This window comes from Physeter macrocephalus, chromosome 18, assembly GCF_002837175.3.
Source record: "Physeter macrocephalus isolate SW-GA chromosome 18, ASM283717v5, whole genome shotgun sequence".
Taxonomy (NCBI): domain Eukaryota; kingdom Metazoa; phylum Chordata; class Mammalia; order Artiodactyla; family Physeteridae; genus Physeter; species Physeter macrocephalus.
In genome coordinates, this window is record NC_041231.1 from 15658569 (window position 1) to 15684656 (window position 26088).

Sequence of the window (26088 nt, forward strand, 5' to 3'; positions counted from 1 at the left end):
AGTCCTTCGCTAAACCTGAGACTGCCCATTCTCTGGATTTCTAATTAAGTAAAAACAAATGTACTTACATTTTAAGCCACTATTAGATGGACCTTTCTCTTATTCAAAGGCAAAATCATTCCTAACAGACTCAAGTATCATTATTTATTCCCTGATAACCACCACAGCAGACCGGTACCCAAGACCTCCATTTTTAGGAACTGATTCTAGCCCACGTGGTTTTCTTGGGAGCTTCCATGTCAACACAGGTAACCCTAAGCCCCTAGTCTAATCCCTCTAAGCTTTTTTTGATCCAGAGGAAGACATCTGACTGTAACTCTTCTTGGAATTTTTGATTATTAAAACAACAGAGATCAGTCTCTCTCCAATGATTAAAACTGTAAAATTCTAAATTTCAGGAGCTATTGGCAGCCGTGTTTTTCATCACCCAGAAAATGACACTTTGCAGGAGGTAAAAAGCCAAGATTGTGCACATCTATTTTTTTTATTGTGTGACCAATTCTGAATGAGCCTCTCAATCAAAACACAAAAAAAGCTAGGTGAAACATTGAAACACATTTTAAGGCACCTACTGAAGTATCTACTGAAGTAGATAGCTAGTTGGGAATCCAAAGAACCCAATAATGAGGTGAAAGCAAGACCCCTGGGTGGTGCATGAGTCCTAAAGCCAGCATTCACCCTGTGGTTATCTGGAAAACATGCTGACCTCAGGCTTCCATTCTGATAGCTGTACTGGATACAGGAGATAAAGCTATGAGCCTAATCAAGGTCAGAAGTCTTCTAGGAGACTCTTGCATAAAGCTTGGACTCCTAAGGAGTTACACCTCCAAAGCAATGATGAATAACAAAGAAACCTACTCTGGTACTTTGTCTATCTTGACTTCGGCACTAGATATAGGAGAGGAAACTCTCCTATAATTCTTAACCACAAATGGGCTCTCACACTTGTTTGCTACCCAGATTCACACTGTACAGGAAATCTTTAAACTCTAAGCAGAAAACAAACAAAACAAAATTAAAGAAAACCTTAGGCAGAGAATTTGATTTCAAGAAGTCCTGAGTTGTGGCATCTCAGGCAACTGGCAAAAGGAAACAATTTTCTCTGGAGGAACAGAGCTTTACCACAGTCCTCAAAGAATTCCCACAGACGAAAATCCACGAAACACAAGCAATAGTCAAAATCACAAAACACACAGGGAAATAAGACACCAGTTTTAGAGCCAGCCACTACAGAAAATAGTCAGATCTGTAGAAAACTGGAATTTGTAGAGTTAGAATATTTTAAAACTATGTTTTGTGTTGTCTTCTTTTATGCAACAAGAAGTAAAATAGAGGTTTGAAAATATGGAGGAATACAGAAGAATGACCAAATGTTTTTAGAAGATACAAAGAGAATTTGAGAAATGAAAAACAGAATTGAAATTAAACTCTCAAAGAATAAACAGCAGTTTAAAATAAAACAGAATTAGTAAACAAAAATAGAGTTGAAAAACTATCCAGAGCACAGGCTAGAGAGCAAAGATGGAAAAGATGAAGAGGTTAAGAAACATAACCTAACTAAAGTTCCAAAAGACAACAGACAGACTGGGAAAGGAAGTATTCCAATCGATAATGGCTCAGAATTCTCCACTATTGTTATAAAAAAAAAAAAAAAAACCCTCAATCTAGGAATCTAACAAATATCATTTAGGATAAATGAAAACAAACCAACACCTGGAATCATACCAATAAAACTGCAGATAAGCAAAAGCATAGAGCAGATCCTAAAATCAACCAGAGAAAAACACAAACTTTCTGCCAATTGCTTTTAACAGCAAAAATGGAACCCCAAAAAAGAGCAATGCTGAGACAAAGTACCCATCCACCTACAATTCTATACCAAGCAAAACTATCACTCGAGAATAAAAGTCAAATTTTCAGACAAACAAAATAGAATATTTTCAAAGAAAAAAAGAGAATTTACCAACTAGCAGACCCTCTAAATTCTATAGGGCATTTCTGAGGTGGAAAGACAATTATCCCAGATAGACAGTCTGATAAATTCTAATGTGTTAAGTCAATTTTTTAAAAAAGACAATATAAAAAATCGTATCTAATATGGAAGCTTAAATAAAAAATAAAATACTAACAAGAGCATATACTCAAATGGGGTGACAAGAATCAAAATGTTTTAAGGTCCTTGTATTGTATGTTAGGCTTAATTAAATACACATTAACATATCTTGAGTAACTGCTATAGTAAATATATAAAGTATAACCTTCAAGCTGGTAGAGGGGAAAAAAATGGAATGGAGAACAACAACAAAAAAAGCCTTCAATGAAATTTAAAGAAGGAAAAAAATAAAGAAAAAAATGAGGTAAAAAAAGAAAAACACAAGCTAAGTTTGTAAATCCAAAACCATCAGTAAATAATTTCAAAGAATAAGTTATACCAAATATATACTAACTAAAACAATTCTGGTGTGGGTTTATTAATAACAGACAACAACAGACTTCAAGACATAAAACAGATAAAAATGTTCCTTGCATAATGATAAAACACTTAGTTCACCAGGAAGTTATAACAATTTTACAAGTGTTAGCCTTTACTGACACAACTTCAATAAACTAAAAACTAAAAGAACTCACCACAAAGGCTTAAAAATTACAAGACAGAATTACAAATCCACTGTAATAGTGGGAACTTTTTAAACCTTTAAAAAATGTTTACATACAGTTAAATTCACTCTTTGCTTTGGTACACGAGTTTTAACACATACATGTATTGTATAATCACCAACACAACTAGGATATAGAACAGTTCCATAACCTCAGAAAATTAACAGTGGGAAATTTTAAGAAATGTCTTGATGGATCCAGCATACAAAAAACAGCAACAAAAAAAGACCCTAATGAACTCATATATAGGATATTGAACCCCAGGCTGGAAAAAGCATATTCTTCCCAGCACAGTGGAATATGCATAAAAATAGGTCACACGCTAAGCCATAAAGCAAGCCGCTCCAGTTTTAAAGAACTGATAGGCTACAGATCATATTGTCTGACCAACATACAACTAAGTCATAAAAAAAAATTTTTTAAAGACAGAACCAGAAATCCCCCATACAACTGAAAATGTGAAATACTTCTAAATAACTCATAGATAATAAGAAATGATAGTAGATATAAGAAAGTATTTAAAATTTAATAAGAATAAAAAATAATACAGGTCAAAATAGGTAGGATGCAACTAAAGCAATATTAAAAGAAATTTACAGTTTGAGATGCTTGAATTACAATGTGAGACGGGCTCAATATTTGGAGTTGATCATCCAACTTAAGAGAGTAGTAAAGGAAGAGCAGAATAAATCCAAAGAAGGTAAAAGGAATAAAATAAAAGGTAAAAATTAATGAACTTCAAAACCAACCTACAACAGAATCAATAAAGCCAAAATGTGTTCCTTTGAAGACTAACAAGACAGAAAAACATGCCAACACTTACCCAGAAAAAAAGAACAAATAATAGTCAGATTATTATTATAATAATCCTGTTGATGCTGTAACAAATTACCAAAGTTTAGTAGCTTAAAGCAATACAAATCTATGCTCTCAATGTCATGAAATCTAAAAGTAAACTGTCAGCAAGGCTGCACCCCTTCCAGAGGCTTCAGGGGAGAATCCATTACCTTGCTTTTTCCAGCTTCCTGTACTCCCTGGCTCATGGCCACATCACCCAACTTGGTGCCTCCATCCTCACATCGCCTACTACTAACCCTAATCCCCCCTGCTTCTCTCCTATAAGGACCTTTGTGATTATATTAGGCACCTCCCAAAATCCAAGATAATCTTCCCATCTCAAGATCCTTAACTTAATCACATCTGTGAAGTTCCTTTTACCAAAGAAGGTAATATATTCACAGGTTCTGGGGGTTTAAAAGTGGACATCACGAGGGAGAGGGAGACTCTTAAACTTACCACAGGGCCCAAACCAGACACTTCTGGGATTAACAAGATAATAGAAGGATATTATAGGTTTGAAAACTTAGATGGCATGGCTACCTTCCTAGAAAAAGACAACTTACAAAACTGACCCAAGAAGAAATAGCCCTTTAAGGACATAAGAAAATTGTCTACTGTTAAGTAGTATATCTTGCTCTAAAGAAAACATATAGGTTTTTATAGTTTCCAGGAAGAGCTAATTCCAATGCTACACAAACTCTTCCAAAGAAGAGAAAAACAGGGAACATGGCACAACTCCTTTTAGGAGTGTAGTATAACCTTGACACCAAAACCAGATGAGAACAGGAGAACACAAAGTAGCAGACGTGCAGAGAGAGGAAGAGACCAGAGATGGACACAGGCTGCGGAAGGTACTCAGTGCCTGAATGGGTCTCTGCATGAGCCGCTGTTGCATCCCTGCCCTTCATGCAATTCAGCTGTTCAGCCAGTACTGTTTGAGCCAATAAAAGCCCCTTTATGTTGCACTAGTTCAAGCTGGCTATTATCCACAACCAAGAGTCCTGACTAGTTCACCATTCCACCAACCAAGTGGACACACTCAATCTCTTCAATGATACTTGCTAAGTATCATCAATTCAATTAACCACATTAATGCAAGGGCCCGAGGACACAAAGGTAGTGAAAGCCGGGTCAACCGGAAGTACTTTAAAATGTGTCCTGTCACTTTTCAACAAGCTCTCTAACTACATTTTTTCTTAAGCTATTATTTTTTTTTTCTAACACCTTTATTGGAGTATAATTGCTTTACAATGGTGTGCTAGTTTCTGCTGTATAACAAAGTGAATCAGCTATTACGTATACATATAGCCCCATATCCCCTCCCCCTTGCGTCTCCCTCCCACCCTCCCTATCCCACTCCTCTAGGTGGTCACAAAGCACTGAGCTGATCTCCCTGTGCTACGTGGCTGCTTCCCACTAGCTATCTATTTTACATTTGGTAGTGTACATATGTCCATGCCACTCTCTCACTTCGTCCCAGCTTACCCTTCTCCCTCCCCGTGTCCTCAATTCCATTCTCTACATCTGCGTCTTTATTCCTGTCCTGCCCCTGGGTTCTTCAGAACCATTTTTTTTTTAAGATTCCATATATATGTGTTAGCATACGGTATTTGTTTTTCTCTTTCTGACTTACTTCACTCTGTATGACAGTCTCTAGGTCCATCCACCTCACTACAGTTAAGCTATTATTAAGATGAATTCAAATGATTTGGGCACAGTGACCTGATGGAATACATGGAAACAATGAACATCAGGGAAATAAAACCATGTCTAGGACTCTACTTTCTCTAAGAATAATCCTCAAAGTAGTTCTCACTCATCTCTCCTCATAAGATTGCAAATTCCTTAAGGGCAGGGACCATTTCTATTTGTTCAGGTAGATGACCTCGTAAATAGTCAAGAAGCTTGCACAGTCCAGTGACCTTTCAGACTGTTTCTAAGAGTCTTGCCAAGCACATATTTTCCATTGCAATAGTTAAGATGCCAATACAGAAACATGCAAAATGGTGAAAAAATCAAATGGAGAAAGTTTATAGCCCTTTAAATATAGCCCACACTTCAAATTCTATGAAAGAAGTGTTTTTGGGTAAAAGAGAAAAAGCTGAAATCATAATTATGAAATTGAGAGAGAACATTTACCATGATGTTATTGATAAGAAGACACAACAGTGGACGTTCCAGAAAATCCTGAGCCATGTTTTCAAACAGTAATAAACTTGGCAAAGAGACGAACTCAATTACACCTCTGCAGCATCCATGGCAGGCAGTGGAAAAATTAGACATGAATGTCAGCTAGGGATCTGAATACATGTCCTGAAACCACAGAGCCTGAAACCTTCCTCACTCCAGAAACGTTAACACAGCTTTCTGGATTGATGCAATACTGGTAACATTTCAAGCCATCGCCAAAAAGATGAGCTACTGCAGGCAGGGGGTCTTAATAGATAGATGACAAGAGATGCCAAATTCTGCGTAATCTACATACGGGTCATTTTCTTGGCGCTCGGTCAGCACTCGATGACCAGCTAACTGTGGGGTTGAGGGAAGAACAGAGCTGTACTCAGAACTCGGAATGAGGGGACAACAAAGGGGCATTGGCCCCTTCATCACACATTCAGCATTCGAAGGAACTAAAGTCTAGAACCTAGCTGCTAAGACAGGAAATAGCTTTCCAAATGCCTCTCCTTCTCCCCAGTCCGACTACGACACCACCACCAAGTGTCCTTGTGAGAATCGCGGCCCAACATCGTTTTCAGCTTGCCTTGTGAGTCTGTACCCCGCAAGGGGCAACTGGAAATAATGCTGAATGTTCTGTTTTGCTCTCTCAGCAAGCTCTGCGTATTCATTCCTGACAGATCTGAAAATAAAGTCAATGCTAACATTAAAAAAAAAGAAAGAAAAAAAGAAAAGTTCTTCTAGCTTGCAAGAGACCAGTGAAGGACAGCTATGGGTTTCCTTCCTCCCCCCGACCGGATCAAGGGACTGCATTCCCCTGGGCTTTTATATCCTTGTGTAATAGTTAATTAAATACTCTGTGCTTACTGGTTTATGTACTAGAGAACACTAATTTTAGAAAACCGATTAGCTAGTTCTTTCTAACTGTATGTTATTGTAGCTAAGGTCAAATTTTTCACTGAAACTATGGCAACAAAACCCCAGTATTCTCTGTCAACAAGACCGAAGCAAAGTTCTCGAGAGCAGGCCTCTACGTGGTGGCTAAACCTAGGCTGAATTACTCTATTTTCTGCCTTTACCTGAAATGCCATGTTTCTGAGAATGGATATGGGGGAGGGGGTGACCTCGGTCTCAGAAACTTGCTAGCATAAGTCCAAGTGAGCTTATACTTAAGTGTCATCACTGATAACATTTTTAGACACATATAATTTTAGCAGCACAAAATATCCAGACATTTCAGAAGCACCCAAATTGGAACTCAAATGTACCTGGAAAAATACCAGACGAAAAAAGGAACTTCTAAATGTCCATAAGAGAAATAATTGCCCAACTTATTTTCTCAATTATTGCAATTGCTCTAATTGGAGTTTTTCTGCCCTGACCTCCAGCTATTGCTTTGTCAGGGTTTAAAAAAGATGGACTCTTTGAAGGGACACATTCTTCTCCCCACACCTGTGGCCACTCTCCATTTTTCTCCCCAAACCAGTGGACACAAGCACAATTCTTGCCTTCTCTAGGAGCCATGCCGGCTTCTGCCTTGGCCAACAGTACCAAGGAAGCAGCCGCTGGATATCCCTTCTCCTGGAAGCTCAATGTCCTCACAGCCAGGTAGAGAATGTCACTCTGCAGGCCAACGGGCAGGCACCCCTCTGAACTTACAAAAAACACACAGCAGGGTGGGGGGTTTCAGGAAAAGAGCAGATGGGCAATATCTGCCTCCTGTCTGTCAAGAGTGGTCGGAGTGCCTGCTGCTTGGGTTAAGATAAACACAACTTCCTCTCTCGGCTGGGCCTGTAATTCTATACATAAGGCAGGATTGCCATCTCAAGTGAACGCCCCATCAGTAAGTGAGGCCCTGATCAAGGCTTGTGTAAGCAGAGAAAGGCCTTTGGTTTCTCTTCAAAAGGCTGCAAGCTCTCGAGCTCCCTCTTGTTCATGAACTCGCTCCATAAAGTATAAGAAATGCAGAGAGGTTAAAGTGTGTCTGGCCATGGATATCTTTGTACATTCCACATACTGAAGTTTTAAAATGGACAGATCAACGTATGAAGGGCAATGTCTGATGTTCCTAAGAGATGTCCTGAAAGCTGTTAATTGCAAATTTAGCCACAAGAGCTACTCAGCTACCACATATTAAGTGCTTAGGTTGTGCAAGGCATGCTGCCAACGGTGTTACACACATGAATCACCTCACCCTAAAATAATCCCATCAGTTCCATGCTATTATTAACCATAGTTGCCAGTTGGGGAGACTAAGGTGTAGAGAGGTTAAGTAATTTGCCCACGGTCACACAGCTAATGAGAGGTGGGGCAGGGACCTGAGCCCAAGTCCGACTCCAGAGCCAGCACTCTAAACCACTATGCCCATGGCCTCCCCAATACATCCTACCTATTCATTTAAACCAGATCTGGCAGGATCTTGATTCAGAAAGGTTTTTGGATTTTTATATTTGCTCACCTTTTCAAATATTCAATAATTCCATCTTTCCACTACTACCTATTGTTTTCTACCCATTGAACTGAACATACTTGGTTCCCTGAGAGCTACTCATGTGGACAGCGTGTCTGTGCTCTCCCCAGCTGTTTGCTGACCCAATGCCCCCAAACACAGGGCTTCCACGGGAAGCAAAAACAGAAGAAACAGCTGGGTCCTTCGGTGGGAAAACACAGACACTTACGGTCAGATGGGATCATCTACCTAACCTCTGTCCCAGAGCAGAAATCGTCTCCAAGATCCCTGACAGATGCTAAGACCCCTGTGAATGAGAGGAAACTCAGTAATTTGAAACAGGCCTCTTCCCTAAGCAATGGCTCAGCATTTATTACAGTCAGAAGCACATTCCTAAAATCGAAAACTCTGCTTCTGGTCACTTTCCTCTGCTGGCCCTAATTCTCGATTGTTCTGGGCTCAGAACATCCCTCCATATGACAGCCTCACAGTAAGAGAAGACAACTGTCAGTTGTCCCTTTGGGTCTTGCATCAGTATGGCGGTTTGTCAGAAATGCAGAATCTCAAGCCTCACCCAGACCTACTGAATTAGAATCTGCATTGTAACAAGATCCCCAGGTGCCCATTCAAGTTTGAGAAGCGATGCCTTAGAGGTTTTTCTTCATTCATTCTACAAATATTCAAGAGCCTACCACAGGCCAGGGCCTGTGCAAAGCCTTAGAGGAGACAGGCACAGCTTCCGAGCTCACGAGGAACGGAGCGGGTAACAGTGAAGTCACACACCAGCAAGAGCAGCCAACCGTTTTAGGGCATTGAGTACGGGCCAGGCACTCCTTTAGGTGCTTAACATGGACTGGCTCCTCTGACCCTCACAAAAACACCATGAGGTGCATATAATAATCTTCCCATTTTCAAGATGAGGAAATGGAGATACTGAGAGGTTCAAGCTGACATGACCAGCATCAAACAGAGCTGAGAGTCAAGCCCTCGCAGTCTGGCTCCAGGGTCCGGGCTGAGGAGGAGCGGCCTGTGTGTACACAGGGTCAGCAAAGACCCTCCACAGGGGATGCCTGAGGTCTGAAGGATGAGTGGGCATGAGAAAGACTACGGGGTCCCAGGAGGAATGACAGAGATGGTGAGATCGTTTCAGAGAGAAGATAAAGGACACGCAAAGGCCCAGAGTGCAGAGCGGGTACCCTGACTGCCAGGACGAAATGACTCGGTGTGGCAGGAACACAGAAGGTGGTGGGGGGGGGGGGCGCGGACTGCAGGTGAGGCTGAGAGGTAAGCAGGGAGACTCACGCAGGACCCTGTGAACCCCGAAAGCACGTCCTTTATCCTGAGCATAACTAGGGAACCACCAAGGGCGCCAAGCAACCAAGTGACATCGTGAGACCTGCGCTGATTCCTCTAGGTGCAGGGAATGGATGGGAGGGGCCCAACGCTCAGGCCCAAAGGAGACAGAGAGGAAAATGCAGAAACCAGCAAGGAGACCACTGCAGCAACTTAGGTGAGAAATGCTGTTGCCCAGTTAGTCTAAAATGTCTCAAGTTCCCTCAGTTACTCACCGTTCAGCGTGAACGTCATCACTTTGGGACCTATCCTCCTGGTCACCCCTCCTTTAGCTTTATTCCCATTGAGCGCTATGACTCTTAAATGTGGGACCCAGGACGTGATAAGACGCCCCAGATGCTTCTTGAGAAGCACAACTCTATTAACTCACTTGAATGGCTGAGTAGAGACATTGTCAAGAACACTCCAGACATGGGTTCAAATCCCAGCTTGGTCCAGACTGGTTACCGACCCTCTCCAGGTTCAGGGTACCCAACTGTAAAGTGGGGATAGTACACCGCCACACCACAGGAATGCTCCATCAGCCAAGAGCAAAGGCATACCATGACTCTGCCAGAAGACCAGGCACAAAGGAGGAAAGGAATGAATTATTGTTTGTTTTTCATGAGCATGTATTGAATGAAGCCAAGAAATCTCAAAACTATGGGCGTAAGAGAGAAAAAAGATCAAACACTGTGGGAGGTCAAGGAGAAGACACCTTCAGAGGATGAAGCCAGTCCACACTCCAGGGAGAAGACAAGTCAACTATAAGAAATCTGTTCAGAAATCCTTCCAGACTCGGGTAGTTTGGAGACAGGTTATAGCACAGCATCAGGCAGCCATGAAGGAAAAAAATTAGCCTTCAGTTAACCTAAAACGTCATCAGCAAAAAACGGTGCAAGAACCGGGAACAGTGAAAAGCATTTTAGAACAAGCACTAATTCCTTTTCAACCAGCTTTTAACTAAGGACCAGCATTATGCCGGGCACTGGGCCAAGAGGGCAGGGCAAGCTCTGGTCCCTCCAGGTGCTCCGAAATCTAGCTGGGGAGACAAAAATAGAAGACAGCTGTGATACACACTACACTGAAGGTTAAGTAGGCAGTTAGCATGTACCTCTAGTATGCAGACATTTGCTCCTGTGCAACGCATTTCAGAATGCCATATTTCAGGGCAGTAGAGGAAGAAAGTGATTGAGAAGGAATCCAGTAATTTGGCAAAGGAAGGCTCAAAGGCCCATCTCCTTCTAAAGCAGTTTAGAGTAGGTATTAAAAGGAAGGCTTCTGATGTCAGACTGTCTGGGTTCAAATCCTGGCTCTCCCACTTCGAGCTATGTAACCTGGACCCACCACTCAACCTCTTGTACATTAGTTCCTCATCTATAAAAGGAGGGCAAGACTTCATAGCTCTGTAGCTGCCTTATGGGGTTGTTATGAGGGTTAAATAAATTAACGTATGTAAAGGAAACTATACAAATAAATAGATTAAATTTCATTAACGTATGTAAGCACTATGCATGGTATTCACTATTATATGCACTTATGGGAAACACATTATCATTAATTACACAAGGTGTACACGAGGTGATAGGATAAAATAAAAATTTTTTTTAAATCCATTGTTCAAACACAGCACCCTGAAAGATAGTGCGGGCGGGGACACAGGGTGTGTCCCAATCCCAGTTTTGACACAGAATTGTTTTCTGAGCCCAGGAGACGACCTAAATCTCTCTAATTTCCTCATCTGTCAAAAAAGGGAGGGAAAGAATTATCATAAACTCAAGTGATTCACCACATAACTTCATCAATGCTCTGAAGACAGGATTATAAAAGCCTTCACCAAAAGAAAAAGTCCTTCATCAACCACTATGTTTTGCTTTCAGGAGAACCATATAACAGTATGACGCAATTACACACGCTCTCTGTCCAAATCAATTTTGCCCTCAATGGAAGACGCCACAACAGCAATACTGAGATTCAATCAGATGACAAAGAAAACATATCCCTTACACTGGAAGCACTTTATGCATATAGGGCTGAAATTTGCTCGCCATTAGCAAATGAACTATTATGAGTAAATGAATATAAACCAGGGGTCTGGGGTCTACTCTCCCATGGGTGACTCAGCTATTCAGAAAAGAAGCCATCCAAGGCAACGGAGTATAAAGCTCTCCTGTGTCCATGTGCAGGAGGGCCCAGCACCTTCAGACACGCGCATCTCAAAGCTTTGAGCAAGGAGGCAGAAATCCGGTGAGGGCCACTTGCAGTGTGTGGGACTCCAGTATAACCACGCAGCAGGCATCAGCCCAGTGACCGTGGAACACGCTGTGACCCTTCTGTGGTGTCCAGGGAATTGATTTAAATTACAGTGTTGCTCCCTTTAGATGGAGTCTGTTGGTTCAAGATTGGGATAAGCGGGTAAATCTGAAATGAAGATTATAAAAAAAACCTACTAATCTTTTTATTAAATTTGAATTGATTTTGTGAATACGGAACACGTTGCAAGAGACGTTCCCACAAAGCAGCTGCTCGCACGCACAAAACCTTGAATATGCTTCAAGGCATATACTTGACAAGCCCCTTAAATAGACTGATTTTTCTGCCTTATTTATAACAAGACAGGCAGAAAACTCAGTCCCACTGCGAAAGGCCCATCATGGATTAGAATCAAAAGAACAAACAAAATTTAAGGGAGGCCCTTCCCTTCGCATGTGGGTATTTAAAACTAAGTAAGATATGGGTTCATTCCTTCGAGGCTTTGCCAAAGGAAAAAAAAAGGAGAAATAATGTTGCTTAGCAACAATTAGACAACGGGCAGGGAAGCAGAGCGGGTGTGAAAGAAAGCTGAGCCTATGAGTTCGCTACGGCCACCCTAGTCCAGATGACCTTTGTGACCCAAGATCCAGGCCGTGTCCCCATTTGGCCTCAGAATAAGACCTGGCTGTTTCCATCCATTCGTCTTATCTTGACGAAGAAGACCTGTAATCCCAAAGAAATAGAAACCTACTTCTGGACAGCACGAGGCTCCTGGACAACAATGCTGCCTTGTGAAATGCTAACCGGCCTATTTCTGGCGCTGATCACAGTTTCAAGCTAAACTCCATTGAGCAGATGGGAAAACGGAGGACTGGAGAGATGCAGCGACTCCCCCACGGCGTCACAGTGGTTGGTGGCAGAGCCCGGGCGGGCCGCTAGCTCTCAGGTCGGCTAGGGCTCCCTACTCCAGGGCTAGCAGTTTTCCCACATCTGCGAAGAACCATCCCCCACCTCAGCCTAAATCGCAGGTGAGACTGTGATCAGATAAGCAGGTTGCTGGGACTCAAATACTTCTCATCTCTGGATCATGAAAAATGCCATTCTTATTTGGGGCTCCCTTCGAAACTACTGGGAGATCCCAGGCCAGTTCACAAAGAGCTGGCATGAGATGGGAAACCCTTCTTTCTCTCTCTCAACCAAGCCATCTTGCTAAATCCACAAGCCTCTTAATAGGTGGGCTGACACAGTGCAAGCATTCTGGGACTGCAGAAAAAGAAGACTCCAATAAAAATGAAAAGACCCTAAGTCTGATCCTCAAATTCACAGCCATGCTTTAGATCCAGAGTGGTTTGTCACTGCCAACCAGCACACTTCTCATCCCAGTATCATCCTGAGACCATGATTCCTAGGCTGTCAATCTTTTAAAGGGGACACGTGCTGAGCAAGCAGGAGTCTTCAGCCAACAGGTTACTCAGGAGACGCCCAGAGGCAGGGTTATACTGCCCCAGACCAGACCCTTACTTGCATTGCAAATAGGATTCAAATAATGTTGCAGGTCACAGACTGAGTACCCCACACCTTGTCCTGGTGATAGGTTAAAAAGTTAAAAACGCCTTAAGTGAAAGGGTCCAAGTGGCCTTCTATCTTGCAGTGGGCTTTCTTCCTCATTTATATGGTCCTAACTTAACGCTATAAAGAGTGTGGGCAGACAGCAGAAAAGGAATAACCTAGTCCGTTCCCATTTAGAGACTGCAGGTGACACGGCTTGAAGGAACCCTTGTGCTTTGCGCGGGGAAGGGTCCATAGGGCAGAGGAAAGACAAAGCACTGGGTCCAGGCCTTTGCAAGAGTGTTCTGGCCTGACTCTGACACTCACACATCACGTGATGCTGGGCCAGATCCTCAAACCCTGGTCAGCCAAAATGGCATCAGGGATAAAACAGATACACCCTGGGCTGAGAAGGGGCTGCAAAGCTCAAGGAGAGAGAACACGTGAAAAGTGTCACCATCTACTTTGCTCCAACAAACTACTAGATTACAGGGGCAACTTTCCTACTTTATAGAAAGATATTTCACCTGCTGGGCCTCTACTTGCGTATCAACAGCTATCACGTGGACAACAAATTACTCTCAACACAGCCCTGAAAAATTTTAACTGTGTATTGGCGTTGACTTCCTTGACAATGTCTCTCTTTCCTCCCCGGGACATAAATGGCTGGTGCACAGGAGGCAACCAATAAATGTCTGTATAATGATAATAATCATTCTAAGAAGGGACATTTAAGTGACTATGGGCAAGTTACTCCATTTCTTAGGGCCTCAATTTCCTCATCTGCATAATGGGAACACTGATACCTACACCTCACAGGAAGGTTAACAAACTAAAAGAAAGAATCCACGGGAAGTGCTTTGCACAAGCAAATGCTCTATTACTGTTGGCTACTGTTATTTATAATGTGCGTCTGTTTCTCCAAGACACCTTAAGACTCTCAAAAAGCCAGGGGGACTTGTGTTGAACTCATCCTGCCTTCCCTGATCACCAAAACCAGCAGCTGGAACACAGTAGGACCTCAATGCTTGTTGAGCTGAACACTCATTTTCATAATACATCCACCTAGTGGATTATTACGCTTGAAACCAACTTGATTATGGGAGAAAGACGAAGCACAGGGGACAAGGGTGATACTTACCTAAAACATCCTAATCTCTGAGCTCTTCCCCAATTCACATGAAGCACTGAACGATATCAGAACGCTTCCTTTCTCCTCACCTTTCCCTGCCCAAACTAAACTCCCCGTCTTTCACTGTGAGTTTTCTTTCAAACAGCTTTTCTCCTGAAACTAAAGGTTCAACTACAAGGTTAAAAACCTCTCACACCTTGCTGACACTGATAGGATAGCATCTGTACAAGATCAAGAATTTGGGGCCAAGATTGGCCTCTTGACATAAATGGAAAAGATCAAGTTTTGAGGGCAAGAACTGGACCACTGCCCCAGGCTGAAAAAGGAGATTACACAATAAACCACATCAACACCAAAGCCTATCTTATTTCCCAAAAGCCCCAGTTCTTATTTCCACTCCAGCAGTGCTGAAGGTTATACTTAAAACAGCAGAGATTCTAGGATCAAAATGGACGATGGTTGTTAGTTTCCATCTTTTCTTTGTAGAAGATGCCGGCATATTTACTAGGGAGAAGGGACGGGTGGGAGTGAAAAGGAAAAGATAACATGGAGAAAGGAAATCACTAACCACAAAGTTTCTATTCCCAGTTTCAATCTGATGTTTGCCTTCCCTATTCGTTTAAGATTATGGGCAAAGCAACACAAATCAGGAAGAAAAGAGATTCTGCCTTCCCTTCCATGGACACTGGTGCTTTAAAATGGTACCACATTAACAAAAGGACTAAAGTAACCGAATTATTCTACATCTCAGCTCTTCTCATCACCTAGAGGACAAGGACACGGTCCAAAATTCATTCGGATAATGAAAAAGCCTTGGCTTCTGTGAAACAGATGTGCAGCCAATCTTTTCTTCCTACAGACAATGTGAGGGGCAGGAGATATAGTCAAAGGAATCACAAAAAAAGCAATTCACTTGGAAATGTACTTTTACTCATCAGAAAGAAGCAAGTGTGTTCAGTAGTTTAACTCTTCTGCATCTACTGTGAAAAATAACAGCAACTCTAGTCACTGAGCAAGCCTTGTGTACCCAACTACTCTGTTTGGCTCTTTACCCATATTATCTTCAATCCTATTATCTTTATGAGGAAGGAATTCTTTTTCCCCCAGTGCATAAGTAAGGAAACAAGCTTAGAAACTTAAGTCATCATCTATCAAGATCACTCAGCTTGTATATGGGAACACTGGGCCTCAAATCTAGGCCCACGGGTCCATGTACACACCCCTAGCCACAGAAGCATTTAAAGACAAAAAGTGGAACCGTATACAAGAATTCACATATAGTTCCTTTCCCTGCTGCCACCATTCATGAGTATCAGGCTCTGTACTAAGAACTGGGAACAAACAGACAGGGATAACTAAGGCTTCCTGAGCCCTTAACTAAGGGCCAGGCTCCCTCAGTACTAAATGCGGAACACACATTTAATCGTCACAATAACCTCGTGAGGGAGGGACTAATACCATCTTGTATTTTGCAGATGAGAAAACCAAGGTTCACGGAGGTTAAGCCATTTGTCCAGGGTCACATAGCTAAGAATGAGTAGAACTTGGATTTGAACCCAGGAAGCCTGACAGCACAGCCTATGTTATTAACCACTAGGGTAGCAGATTTCAAGAAGAGCTCACAAAACTAAAAACCCAAAGTCAGAAGCCACTGGGAGTATTAGATAAATAGGCCTTTGGCTTCCATTTACTTAAGAACAGGTTATGATGGTTCTCAATATAGGAAATAACTTGGCAAGGAAACAATGGAAGCGACAGCAAACCCAAATGACTAAACGTAGCTCTGCTGATTGCTCGGATAAAGACTCCACCACCCTAGGCGGCCGCTTGCCAGCACCTCACTTTTCCATATGTGTTTGTTAAACTTTGGGGTACAATGGCACAGCAAGGAAATGGACTACAAATGCCTCCAAACTGCCCAACTGCCCTACGCACCATTTCTAAACATCAAAATGACTTCAACTTCAAAATGGCCTAGTATTTGGAAAGGCAGTCATACCCTTCTAAAGAGAGATCTTTCTCTTCATTTTAGAGAAAAACGTTTCCAAGTACGCCACACCAGAATTGAAAGGCTGCTTTGGAACATGTCGCCCAGGTTGCAAGGTGGAAGAGACCTTCCTGGCACGGCAGCGGCTGCGAAGGGAGATGGGCCTGGGCCCCTCACCTGTGTGCAGAGGGCCTCTGGCTCACCACAAGGAATTTAGGCAGCCCTGACCTACATTCACAAAGCCTGCAGCAAAGCTTGTTTTGAACCAGATTTCCCACAAGTACAAAGCACCTCACAACCTAGAAACCTTACTTTTAATTTATGGGGAAAGACAGTCAACAAATCAAGTCACTGTCACGTGACCACCTGTAGAACCAGGCCAGGCCGTAAACGGAGTTTGGTTCTTTCTAAATGGCCTCTATCGGACTGTCACTTTTATCTCAAAACAATCCCTTTCAATCAGCCACCAGGAATACATCTAAGCACCAGGCACTTTTACCCTAGTGCCGGGAAAACATATATCTCTCCTGACTTCCCCTGGCTATGGTCCTGTTTATTTTAACGTTCTAAACCTGCATTCAAACAGCCACTGGTTAACTTTGTACAGTACATTAACATCTTTCTCAGCTTCCTTTCCCAACTCCCAGAACCTGGGTGTTGAATGGGATAAGAGCTCACATTGGACCCAAGCAATCAGCTTCTCATCCCTTCACTTGGTCCCTGCTGCAAAAGCAACGTGTGCACCAGCTCCCTGCTACGTAATAAAGCCGGGAGTTTATAGCTCAGGCTCTATTAGCAGTGGTTCTTAACCTAGGCTGCACAGAAGACTCACCCTGGGAGTTTTCAAAATATCTCAAACGCCCAATTAAATGAGAAGCTCTGGAAGTGGAGCTCATACGTGATATTTTTGAATGTCCCCCAGCTGATTTCTCTGTGCAGCCCAAGTTGACAACCCCAGCTCCTGCTCCATCCATCACCAGCTCTGTGACTCCAGACAAGCTACTAAACCTCTACCTTTGAGGATTTTGATCCCCTCCCAGGGAGAACAGACCCCTCCAAGAGCTAAAAATACTTGCAGAGCCCTTAGCACATTATCTGTCCGTCACTCTTGGCTCAAGTCTATCACTCTTGGCTCTTTTAAAAGATAAATTGCAGCACATTATATAATTCAGAGTAGGGAATTAATTCTATGAGTGAGTGACTGGATTATGATCACTGGATCAAATCTTTCTGCTGCATTCAGGGTTCTGTTTTAGAAGATGACATGGAACAGGAACTGAGAAGAAAAAGGCAAAAGAGGCAACAGGAACCTCAGGTTCCTGTCACATCAGGCTTAGGCCAACAATTTTTTTTTTTAAACAGTCTCCCACCAGCACCCCCCAGGTGAAAACATTCTGCTGGCAGACTCATGCCAACTGGATGTAGCTCAACACTGAACATCTTCCAAATGGCTTCTCTCCATCTGAACGTCTCTGCCTCCTATTTTATTCTAATTTCTTTAGCTTTTATCCAAAAAACTCAAACAGTTTCTAAATCACCTAACAATAAGAACTTATAACTCAAAGGATACGATCTGCAAACAGCAAGGTTTAAACTCTTTGGGACTGAAGCCATCAGTCAAATACCTAACCCAGCGAGTTCTCAGCCCTGGCTGCATATAAAAATCACATGGGAAGCCTTAAAAATGGCAGTGCCTAGGCCGCAACCTTGAGAGATTTTTTAATTGGTCTGGAGTGGGGGCCCCGGGCAGCCATTTAATTTAAAATCTCTCCCAGATAATTCTACTACACAGCCAGAGCTGAGAACCACTAACCACAGCAACAGCAAAAAATAACAACAAAATGTTTCCCAATTTAAGATAACAACTATATTTTAAACACCTCCTGGAATAAACTAAGCTACCTTCCAAGGAAGGCATCAAATGCAAGAGGCCTACAAAGAAAGCCAACACTGCTAGGCTACCAGCAGGAAAGCTGTCCCACCTATGCCTTCTAACTCAAAAAGTAAGTAATAATCAAGAACTTCTCACTCCAAGGCGAGGTATCTAAGGATATCAAACCCCCAAAGGGACAGCAAGATCTGCTGAAATAACACTTGTTCCTTGTGACTCAATCCAGAAATCCTGTTTGTTTGGACATATCTGCACAAGTGTGAGGCTTTAAACTGGATTAGCACTTACCAACATGTATTCAAGAGACAAAGGAAGGCCCTAATACAAGCCATCCCAATCTTGACACTGAACTTATTTATGCATTTTCAAGAGGTCAGAAAGCTTGAAATTGGTATCATACTTTTAAAACATATGTAAGCAAATAAACCTATGACTGCTTTTAAAAAACTAAATCCACACAGAGCAACACACTTCACGAATTTTCAAATGAGGCAAGGGACCCGCTCTGGGAAGGTCACCAACTTACCTCTGAATTTCTTGGGTGGATTGTTCAGGTCCCCGGCTTCTGGCTGTACAACACAACGATCATCAACCAGGCTGCAAAGAAAATAAAGATAAATGTTGTACCAAGCCGAGTCTAAGAAAATAAAACCCTAAGCACTATGCAAAAATCAAATACTCAGGGCTGTTCCCGCACAAAACTTAGGCTGCCCTATTCTCCTGCCAGGGAGCTGTTGACACTAGAGGTTTCCTATGTAGGGAGCTAAACCTCATCCAAACGCCCAAGACTCTGCTTCTGCAACAGACACATTCAGCTACTGTTTTCTGTGCCTCTTTTCTCTTACCCGCAGCCATGAGAGATCTGAGCATAGCACGTACTAACGCTCAAGTCGGGGGCACAGCAAGGGATCCGCGCGCTCAACCAACGGCAGCTGAGGGGCCCACCCCATGCCAGGCACTGAGCTAGGCCCTGGGATGTGAAGATGAGTAGGAGCCAGGCCCCTGCCCTTAGGGAGCTCAAGGTTAGTTCATGCAGGAGCCACAAAGACAGACTGATAACAAGAATATAAACCAAAGGCTGTAAAGGAAGAGAACAAAATACAGCCAGAAACTAACTGTGCCTGAGGCCATCTGCAAAGCTGCTGGTGGAAGAGGGAAAACTGGAGCTATTGGAAACTGAAATCAAGGTGGGGGATGAAGAAGAGGGGAGCGTTTTCAGGGGGAGGAAACCCCACATACAAAAGCATGGAAGTAAGAAAGGACTTTGGAGCTTCAAAAGCAACTAGTGCAAAAATTACAGATAAATAACCAGCGCCAAATTATATAGAGAGCCCCGTGTTTAAAGTCCCAACTGAACAATCTGACTTGTACAATGCTTTGAGAAGAACCGATTTTAAAACAATATTCTTGTTTGAACAGATGAGGAAATGGAAGCTCCGAGGAGTTTAAATGACTTTTCCAAGTTCCTAAAAGTGGTATCGCTAAGATTGGCTCATTTTCCAAGCGGCCACAGAATTTGCTCGCAGTTAAGATGGTTTTCCAGGGTTTCTTCCGTTAATCTGTGTCTTATCCCAAAGGCAAGGTACCGTGAAACACCCGGCTTCAACCCTTACCACTCCCTCTTCCAAAATTCCCTGACAACTCCTCAAGTCCTGCCTGTCTGTCGAGATCCTGATTCAGAGCCCCCATCTTCCCCATGAAGGCCCTCAAGCCTTTCCTGCCCCAGGCCCTCTCTGCCTCTCCTCTGTCCCCCCAATATCACCGGGCTGAAACACAAATGGTGCACTAGGCTACGAACTCCATGAGGGCAGAGAGCTGCCGGCTTTGCGGCCCAGAAGGCGCCCAGGGCCAGCACACTTCCTGCCCAGGCTGCGTGCTCAGTATCTATTTGGTGGATGAATCGAAAGTGTCCCACCAGCAATTGGCCTCCTTCGGCTCCAAGACACAAGAGCTCTCTGCATCAACAAGAGGGACAGTGTGGTCACAGCCTGGATTGTAATGCAAAAATCAAGAGCAGAAAGTCAAGAATCAGTGAGCCTCTGTGAGTATAAATAAGGTAATGCCCTCAGATCAAATATAATATGTGTATGCAGGGGCCGGCGGGAATGCCTTGGAGTCCAATGCAGGACTGGGTTAATTTATCATCAAGCTCTCAAACAAGGAGGAAGAGGTAGGAGAAAGGGCCCCAGTCTAGGATAGAAGAAAACGAATTATAGATGGCACTCAGCCGCCTACGAGCAGCACGACGCTAACTCCATCACTTCACTCCTCCTGGTCTCGGTTTCTTCATGTGTAAAATCGAAGAGTAGGACTCAAGGATTCTCAAGTAGGGAGATGTTCATAAGACTTTTTATTTCTTAAATATATTGATACCAGGTGCCCATCCTCCCCAGGCCTACTAAAGCCATGTTCCAGGATGGGACCCAAGAACCGTTATTTTTAACAAGTTCCGCAGGTAATTCAGAAGCACTTCTGACACTGCATGTCATACGCTTGGGCTCTCCAAGGTCCTAGTTGAGTTCTAAGGTTCAGTGAGTCAATAAAGCCCTTTAGAGGTAACCACCATCTATATAAGTGGAACTGGGCAACATAAATGGAGCTGGAGGCTGGTTCCACAAAAACTGGCAGTCACTCATCATCATCCATGACCGGTGCTCCATAAATGTAAGAAATATGAGAAGGAAAAAGGTCACACTTTATTTTCCAAGTCCATTTTTATGCCAATTATCCTCAAATATGTGCAGGGAACTAAGGGAATAAAATATTCATCTAAAGGAAGGAGTAGGGCCCAAAATTCATAAAAGAGCCATCCTCATGCTAAAGGGGGAGACCTTATCATTAATTTTGTTCATAATACTTGAGGAAAACTCTTAGAAAGCTCTGTACTTCATATGAAATCAAAGAACAGATGCTCTGGAAGAAAAGGAGGTACTAACATTTTAGGGGCTGGCACAGTAGACTGAGCAAGTGACAGGAAGCGTGCCCGGGTGACTGGCAGGGCAGCGGCGCCGTTAAAAGAAACTGGGGCCAAAGAGGAGAGATGGGGCATATAGTGGGGTTGAGATTTAACAAGGCATCCAGGTAAGAGCTCTGGGCAGACAGTTAGGAGGGTGGTGAGCAAATTGGGCCAGAGAGGGGTGGTCAGCAAAGCCAGGAAGGAAAAGTCTGCCCTGTCAAGGGCAACCATTAGGAGTGCTGGCTGGTCTTAGAGTCCTGAGTCTTCGCAACTGTGAAACCCCGGGGCAGGTGACTTCACCTCTCTGATGCTCAGAAGTTTTGCCCCCATAAATAGCAATAATGATAATGCTCACTGTAAAAAGCTGTTTGGGGATTAAAGGGATGGTGTACGTACAGTACGCAGCACAGAGCTGTAAACACCCATAGGATTCGTGTAAGGAGTTACCACTCCTACTTATTATTGGTGCTGTTATGGCTGAAAGATAAGACGAGGACTCAAGATTCAACCACAGATGGAAAAAGCAAGGAGTCAGCCAAGAAGAAAAAAGGGATAACAGAGAGGCAAAGCAGCAGGACTCTTTGCCACAAGCCACAGAAGGTAAAATGTGAAGGGTGGGTCTTTAGAGAAGTTAAAAAAAAGGTAAGGACTGAGAAAAAAAAAAAATCACTTGATTTGGTGATCAGGCAGTCGTGGATGACTTTTGAAAATAAAATCTTTATTCAGCGAGGTCCAGTTGAGCTATAGAATTCTTTACCTGAAATAACTTGCTCTTTGAGGCTGGAGTAACTGAATGACAGTACTCACTTTGCACAAATACCAGAGAACAAGCATACTTTAAGAAGTATGATTAAAATGAAGGTTCTGGCTGGTGTAAGAATGAGGGTCTTGGAGAAGCTGTTGCCTTCCTTCGCCCCATCTATTTGAGAACAGCTCTTGCCAAATACAACAATGCCACCCACTACTCCTTCCCAGCAAAGACATTATAGACCATTTGTGACTCTTCTGCAGTTATAACCATCTTCACTCCCATTCTGCTTGTGTCTGCTTTTGGGGCTAATTCACCTCTCATTTCCTCTTCTAGACAACAGGAGTAGCGAAAGAAGCGAGAAGATAATCAAATGAGTACATTAGGGAATGTATTTATACCCTTAAGAGTTGGGGGGGCGGGGACTGAAGAAAGCACAAAAGACCAAAAATCTGATTTAAAGAACTTTGTGCAATTTGTAACTTTCACATGCACACAGCAACTTGAAGTAGGAAAAGTTCTGCTTCAAGAAGAGAGATAAGCATCTGAGAAGTTCTGGTCTTTGCTTGTACAACAAATAGTCACCATTTAAAAATCAGAGCTTTTACAAAGCTAAAGCACTTACTTCCTTGGGGTCTGTAAATATTAATCTTAAAATTCATCCCATATACTTAACACTTGCCCCCTGACATATGAAAACAGAGGAAATTATAATAAATTCTGAATTAACAGAGTCCTAACTAACGAGATTTCACTCTTGCAGAACTGACAGGAAAACAGTATTTTTGTGTAAGATGTTAAACTTGGTTAACGTGAGATTTGATATTCATGACTCCAACCACTGCTGGAAAAGCCAGTAAAATGGAAACATTCTTGTCCTAGAAAAATCACAGTTTTTAAGCTCATGTTATGGTGTCTTCAACAAATCCCGCCACACAAGAAGCCAGGTGCTCTTACCCCAAGGTGCTAATAAATCCATTTGTCGATCCCTCGGCGTACAGAGAACAAATGTCTCCGATGTGAAGGAAACTAGACATCTTGTCAGACATGGCTTTCTTGAGAATCCTAGACAAAGTAAAATATGCAACATTATTAGAAGGAAAGAAACGCTCGGGGGGGGGGGTGGGGGGGGTGGAAAAGTCACTGAAGATTGGCTTCGCTCAACTTTCCAAAGCGTCCTACTTAAAAGTCAAATTTAAATGGGAGTGTGACAGGCAGGCAATTCACTGAGCCAAGCAGGACATCTGCAACCACATTTTTCCCACATATTCTTTAATTTCAGGATATTCCAACCACAATCATGCTTGTTTCTAACAAAACCATGCCTGAATCCAATTCTCCAAGTTGAAGACCCTCGATAATAAACAGTGAATATGAAGACAGAAGGGAAGTCGGCCAAGAACTTTGCAGTGATGAGGAGCTGGAAAGTCTGACTTATGAAACATTAACATATTCAATCTGCTTCAGGGAATGTTCAGTCAGAAGGAAACACCTGGTATAAAACTCGGGTCCGGCAGTGCCTGGGCTGAGGTTCCAAAGCAACAAAATGAAATTAATAAGAGGAAACTTAGTAATAAATACCACAAAGCTCTGGCGGCCTTTTAAGACTTCAACAACCTACACACTTCACCCAAATGCTATTCCAGTGTCTTTCCTTCTCATACTTCACCAAGAAACACGTGCAGAGGGAGAAAGAATCTTAGCACCTGGTCCAAACCCTTCCCAATGCAATTAAGAAGAGTAAGGTTGAGGTCGCTTAAGAACCTTGGTCAGGAACGCACACAGCTAGTTAGGGGCAGTCCTAGAAAATGCTCTTAAATTCAGGAAATCTCTACACAGCCTAGTAGACACACACACACACAAATATCAACGAAAATATTGACATGACTCATAGAAACAGCTTTCATCAGGGCCATAAATTTTGAGGAGTGGGAGCCAATTGTAAAAAACTAAATTGACATTTAAGAAACAATCTCGGGCTTCCCTGGTGGCGCAGTGGTTGCGCGTCCGCCTGCCAATGCAGGGGAACCGGGTTCGCGCCCCGGTCTGGGAGGATCCCACATGCCTCAGAGCGGCTGGGCCCGTGAGCCGTGGCCGCTGAGCCTGTGCTCCGCAACGGGAGAGGCCATAACAGAGGGAGGCCCGCATACCACAAAAAAAAAAAAAAAAAAAAAAAGAAACAATCTCAGTTTTGTGGGAAGAATGTGTGCTGGTGTAGACTGCAGTAACCCCCCATCATTTCCTCAGGCACCTGGTGTGTAGACGTTCAGGGTCACCTAGGTCTTCCCCAGACCTCTCCTCCAAAGCCAGAACCCCTTAAACATCTTTGCCCATCTCTTTACTCAAGATTCCTTGCCAGAAAGCATTCCTCCCGCAAAGCCACAAGAGTTGTAAGGGCGTGGAAAAGCATAATCTCCTGAAATTGCTTTCTGGGTGCCAAGTTTTCTTTTCAGAAGAAGTATGCAGCAATGATCAGCAGGAAACCTCAGGAAGCACTTCTACCTTAGCACCTCAGTTCACTGCTTGTGAGAAAGAGCAAGGAAAAACTAACTTATCCCCCCAACAACCAAGATGTTACAAGAGAGAAAAAGAGCACTGCCTTGAACTTATGTATAAAGAGAGACAGCAGCTGAGAACACAAACTCTCAAACAGAAGAGCCAGCATCTCTGAACCCCGGGGAAAGACAGACAACATGCAGAGGGACAGTTTGCCAAGTCCCACTCTCCAGAATTGAGTCTATGATCCTGTCATTTCTTCCTAACTGAATATATTATACCTAAAGGCAAACCAATGTTTTAAACAACATCCCCAAAAGCTGCACAAATGAAAACCACTAAGGGGCATTAATATTTCCCTTACGTGCTTATATATAAAAGTTTTATCATAAAGGGTCAGGAAGTCAGTGTACTTCTGGAACTGATTACTGGGAAACAAGTTCTGTTTGAATTTTGAGTCAGACCAAATTTGTGTCTGCACACTTCGACCTCCCAGAAGGACACTGGGCAGTTGCTGAATGCAGGAGAGCAGGTACGTGCTCGAGCAAGAGGGCAAGGGGCCTGGTCTACTGTGACTGACTCTCCTTTCAGGCTTGGCCTTTGAATGAGTATTTGGCCCCAGTGGAGACCAGGCCAGGAAATAGGAGCATGACTGTTATTCACTGAACTTTCAGCACCACCTGGTCACCTTACTAAAAGTTTCAGGCCCTTAATGGGAAGAAGTGGCCACAGTGCTCTGGAATGACAAAGCGTGACATACTCAACGTTGCCTGCAGTTGATAATTGCAGTAGATGTGTGGACCATGCTCGTGCAGCAAGGTTCTGCATTACAACCATTTCCAATACTAATGGCTAGCATTTGGCAAGCATTATCATGCCCACCATTGTGCTGAGAGCTTTACAACTGTTCTCAAATCCTCAGGACCACAGCATGAGGCAGGCGCTACCATTATTCCCATTTTGCTGTTGGGAAACTGAGCTACAGAGAGGTTAAGATGGCCAAACCACATATAATTAACAAGCAGGAAGGCCCGGGTTATAACCCTGGTCTACATGACTGGTAAACAGAACAGTTCAATGGTGATACCTGGAACATGGATTAAAACGTTAACCATTCTTATTCTTTGAGTGACAAGACTATGAAGAACTAATTTTCTTTTACATGCACAATTCTATTTGCTAATTTTTTTACTTTGGTATTTCCTAATTTTTTTACCGTCGCCACATAATATTTTGCTAGGGAAAAAATTTAAGTATCTTCTTCCTCATCAACATGCTTATTAAGTAGATAGTTGAACAAATAAACTTTAGGCATACTTTACATCTCCCCCAGAAAACGCAGCCCAATACATCCACCACAGCTAATGATCCTCTACTGAGCAATCTGCCAGGGGTCCCAATTTTAAAAAGGTGGGCGGGGGGGGGGGGGCGGCGGGAGGCGGGGGCAGGGACAGATTCTTCCCCAGGGTCTCAAACAATAAGTACCCTCACAAAGGACCAGGCAGAGCCTCCCTGGTCTGGCTGGAAATCTTTGGAGGTTTCCCATCACCTACCATTAGTCAAGAGGAGGAAGAGGAGAAGGGCGAGGAAGGGGGAGGGAAGGGGGAGGAAAGGGGGAGGAGG

At 43.1% G+C, this 26088-nt stretch overlaps 1 protein-coding gene across 1 annotated transcript in view; it reads right to left on the minus strand.

The window, feature by feature from the left end:
* ITPR1 (inositol 1,4,5-trisphosphate receptor type 1) overlaps positions 1–26088 on the minus strand; it is a 221277-nt gene that overhangs the window by 173172 nt on the left and 22017 nt on the right. Inside the window, exons 3-4 of the mRNA XM_028478860.2 lie at positions 22927–23034; positions 18792–18862 (exon numbers count right to left, since the gene is read on the minus strand). Of these exons, the coding sequence (XP_028334661.1) occupies positions 18792–18862; positions 22927–23018 (163 nt within the window). The 5' untranslated portion in view covers positions 23019–23034. The remainder of the gene's footprint in view (positions 1–18791; positions 18863–22926; positions 23035–26088) is intronic.